Raw genomic sequence first — 4,428 nt, 5'->3', positions numbered from 1 at the left:
ACGTTTACCAGACCCCTTTCTTTTCACCTTAATTGCTCTGATCGATCCAATAAAAAGTATTTTCAAGCCCCATACCTTCCAATCAATTTCTTTTCCAAAAGTTTTCCCATGAACCGAACAACAACGTCCGAGTTGGAAAATTGTACAGAGCCAGGATGCTTCACCTTTGCTAGAGGATCAGCCCACTTTGACTGTAAAAGGCATTCCACTGCGTTACTGGCATAAAAGTAGTTAACGCAGCATCCACCAAGGCGACCCTCGCTTGAAGGCAAGTTCCTGTACAAATACTTGCAGACTTCCAATTCAAATGGTGACGGTTGCGACTCTCCACCACTAGTATCACATCTTTTCACCTTTCCTCGTTTCTTAGAGTTCATTGTAAAACATCGACCACAGCACCACTACACAAAAAATAGGCTGGTGGATTAAGAAGTGCACGTCCACGCAATCTGAGATAAGCTTAAATGGCACTTTTTGCCTTATTGGCCAATTCAAAGACGCTTAATGATCTATCAGCAAAGGGGATCTATCTCAAATCAGTGCTTATTTTTTGCAAACAAAATGTGTTATTCAATTGTGGAAGTCCATTTTTTGCCCTAAATGTCAATTGGCATTTGTGTAAAATGTGTATTTTGGAAATTCTTATAATCTTGTAATGTCTAAATAACCTTTTGAACACTTCTCCTAATAAGGACAAGTCATTAAGAGCTTATGTAATACTTATGTTGTTTTAATGTGCCTTTCAGGAAGGAGGGAGGCAGGAAATTCGAACCTGATAACTGGATCGCCCTTTCCCTTACCTAGCGACTGCGGCTCCCCTCCTTCTTGAATATTGTATTTTCCCTATACATCTTGTCGTCTTTAATAAAGATGTCCAAAGTAAACCAACCGGGCTTGTCTAGGAACGCTAAAAAACGGGAAGCGGAGACCGAGGAGTCTCGCTCCACACTTATATTAACTTAGTAATATGATGTGGCTTTTGGGTTGTTCTTGGGCTGGTTTAAATGTTTCACTTTTGTGAAGCGGTGCTTAAAAATTGAAATTTCATGCCAAGTTTGCGTTTAGGGGCGAATGTATTTTGGGGAATGCTGATTCGCCAAGTCAAAAGTGACTCCTCGCCAATATCGAAAAATAAACAACTATCGCATTACATTATGGTAGTATAGCACAAAGTGTAGTGCTAACACAGACGAGGTGGAAGACCGCCGCCATTATCTGTAGACTATGCCGTCAAGCGAAATTACAATCCGCAGAGCCTTGAGTGCCGAAGATTTCAAACGCAGATTTAAGCTACCAAAGTAATGCCTTAGTGTTATCGTAGCAACAAGGCGTCCCTAAAATTGTAATAGATCAGAGGAGATTGAGACAACATATGTTACTAACGTACAGAATGCCTGAGAGGATCTTACCTGATTAAAACTACAGCCTGTGAATACTGGATTGAGACTGAATCGCCTGCGCAGTTCAACACACACATAAACGAATTGTCAGATCACAGCACTCCTCTTATCCACCCTAGAATCCAGAATCCGTCGTTGAGTAATGTTATCCTTGTCTACATATATTATGATGTGTGACCGGATGGTTTACAATCTTACAAAGATTTCAGCATTTCTCTCATCCACCCCCGCTTTCATATTTTTGAAACGAGCAGGTTGGTCAGAGGAGGTTATCTTTTATTGCAGAAGTATTGTAAATGTGCACAAGCACAGCCTAATTAAATTCCTATAGTAACTTGCTGAGCCTAAGAAAGTCGAAGTTGCATTGGAATGGACGGGTTTGACCAGATCCTCACTTTCTTCATCCGGTATTCAGTAAGTGCCATCCCATCTGATGAGACAGTACCTCAAAATTTAACCGAGTGTAAAAGCTATTAACATTTCTTTGGGCTCTGGGTCAGATCCGGGTATCATAGGCGGTCCAACACTAATTTCTGATTGTGTCTATGCTCCAAAATATTTCTCCCGAAGACAAGTATGTCATCTAGGTATCCTAAACAATGGTTTGGGAATGGTTCAACCGGAGAGGTTTACATGTGATGGAAAGTGGCCGCGACGTTACAGAGCTCGAAATGCAGTGCCTGAAATTTGTAAAACACATTTGACAATAAAGAAGCAGCCTTCTCTCCGTTTATTTCTCCCTGTTCTGCTTGCTAGTATGGCCATTTTCAGTCTAGCTTGGCGAATCGACTTGACTCGTGTAAATAGTTTACCAAATTTGTTGAAGCGGAGTGGTGGAAAGGAGTCCTTCTTCTTTACCAGAACAATCGGTGAGGTCTATGGCGATTTGGATGACTTTTGTGACCTCGTCTCTGATCATCATTTCAATGAGGCATTTCCTTTACTCTAGCAGAAGGGGATGGTGCGCGTTCAGGTGACCGTCAGGTCGGTTTAGCCTCGCCAATGCCTGTTCTTTCCAACTTAACATAAGCAAGCTGCTTGAAGAGATCGACTAAGTTGGTCATGGGTATTTTTGCAACTTCGACTAGGACATCGCAAATATCATTGACGTCTTTTTCGGTGACAAAGGACTATCGTGACTTTAGCAACTTGATGGATAGAGCGGTCCTTTCTTCAAAAATTAGGACGGCTTAAGTACTACGTAAAACAAGACCCCAAGAATCACATCCCAAGTCAATTTCAGAAGCATACAAATTCCGTTAATCGTCTTTCTTTGCCCATATTGACATGAAGCAATGTCTGTCCCTTCTGCTGCTAATCGAAGCCTGCTAGACGGAACAACTCTGTTGAGACTAATTCGAGTCTCAGAGCAATTTTTGTAAAGTTCCTTCCAATTTGCTCTAAGCTTGCAAGCATGAATATGAGCCAGATGAAAACAAATAAGATAGGAAAAGGGAGGGTCACCTAACTTTGGGTTGCATCGTGGAGAGCCTCAGCATAGGAGAGCTGGATTTGGTGGATAATTGCGGTTTTTGTAGTGCAGAGCCGTAACCAACTCCCGACCCTTCTGCATTGCAAACCTTAACAACTTGTTTTGGACAGTTAATGTTACTGTTGTGGAGTTTCTCTACCATAATGTGTGGGTGAACTCCACCTCCGCTTGCGCCGCCTTGGAATAAGCAAATTGGCTAGAGGTGAATACCTTCTATTTGCGAAATATTGTGATTGTACTGATGAATGTGGCTAAAGGGGACGAGAGTCCGTTTCCGCGTCAGGGGTCAATAGTGTCCGCTCTATCATGGGGATGGCTATTGCTAACCGTTTTTCACTTCAAAGGTTAATTTAAACCAACAGGCATTGCATAGCCCCCTCGTCTTTATGAGCACCGTCCCCGACAGTCCTCGTTCTTCAGTTAGTATGCATATTTCGGTTTCATACCTTACCTCCGTATCCAAAGGTGTAGCTTTTTATGGCTGCGTTTTGTTGTAGTGAAACGCGATTGGTTGAATGTGGATTTGGGCATTGCAGACGGGATAGTTTGCTGATGGGGTTACCTTCATTACTCGGAATAAAGCTTTGCTCCAAGAACGATGGGACTTATGCTGTACTCCATGGGGTAGAACAGGCCTCTTTCTCAGTGGACTTTAGACCGGCTTTGCTGGCATGATAACGTTTCTACTGGACGTATGTGAGGCGTAAGTGTCAAAGGTGCGATGTCAGGAATATTTCTCGTCTTTTTTTTCAGTCGCCGTGCGCACTCTGAGATATTGGAGGTTGCAACTTCAGGGTATGTTAAGAAAATTTTAGTTGGTACACGCATTTTACAAAATACAAAAATTTTCAATGACAAAACGCCCTTTAATTTATAAACTGTAGCTTCACACACACCAGAAAGTGCCATAAAAGACGCAAAACCCAATCTTGTAGTCGTGCATCTCCTGTGAAAGCCTCCAACCAGAGAGTGATTAGCTCATTCCACCTGCCTGATCAAATACGTCATTGTTGTGTAAAGCTATTTTCGTCCCCTGAAAGGTAATAAATTACTCAAGTCCCTACAGCACGTCAGCGCCACCGCAGTTCACCTAATCAAACACGTAGGATTAAAGTCACCATGGCTAAAAAGGGAGGCAGAGACACTTACCCGAGGTGATGAAAGGCGTTTTCCCGGTTCCATACACGGTTGGCCCGCTCTTGACAATTCCTGACGCCATACTCAAACAAGTAAATCCAGGTGTCACACATTAGAAATCCATCATCACTGTAGTTCATGAAGTAGTGACTCAACAGATTGTCACGTTAATCACTTCAACTGCATACCTCAGTTGTACATATACCCGTCTTAGTCAAAGCGTACAAAGGGAATAGAAAGCTAACAGCGGGTGCAGAATGCGCACCCACAACAGGGGTAAACACAAATGCGATTAGTGGGGAGCGAGGTAATGCGACCATTTCACACACCAAAATGACTTCGAGGACGCGTGAATGTATTTGGCCCAGTCTGTGTATTCACTACTCCTTTTTAACGCTG

At 42.7% G+C, this 4,428-nt stretch overlaps 2 protein-coding genes across 2 annotated transcripts in view; one reads left to right on the top strand and one right to left on the bottom strand. All coding sequences in view use genetic code 11, as the record gives it.

Moving 5' to 3' along the window:
* Positions 1-377, bottom strand: part of EGR_10857 (Translocation protein SEC62) — a gene marked incomplete at both ends in the record, with an annotated part of 1,222 nt that extends 845 nt beyond the window's left edge. Inside the window, one exon of the mRNA XM_024500106.1 lies at positions 76-377. Coding sequence (XP_024345480.1) covers positions 76-377 — 302 coding nt within the window. The remainder of the gene's footprint in view (positions 1-75) is intronic.
* Positions 378-464: 87 nt separating this feature from the next.
* On the top strand, positions 465-2,349 carry EGR_10856 (hypothetical protein; the record flags this gene model as incomplete). Its single annotated transcript, XM_024500105.1, has 2 exons — positions 465-618; positions 1,871-2,349. The coding sequence occupies 2 exons, from the start codon at positions 465-467 to the stop codon at positions 2,347-2,349; spliced, it is 633 nt and encodes a 210-aa protein (XP_024345479.1).
* Between the last annotated feature and the right edge of the window lie 2,079 nt (positions 2,350-4,428).

Source organism: Echinococcus granulosus (assembly GCF_000524195.1).
Source record: "Echinococcus granulosus chromosome Unknown EG_S00285, whole genome shotgun sequence".
NCBI classification, from domain to species: domain Eukaryota; kingdom Metazoa; phylum Platyhelminthes; class Cestoda; order Cyclophyllidea; family Taeniidae; genus Echinococcus; species Echinococcus granulosus.
The sequence above is the reverse complement of the archived record's forward strand: the minus strand, read 5'-3'. Positions and strand labels throughout refer to the sequence as shown.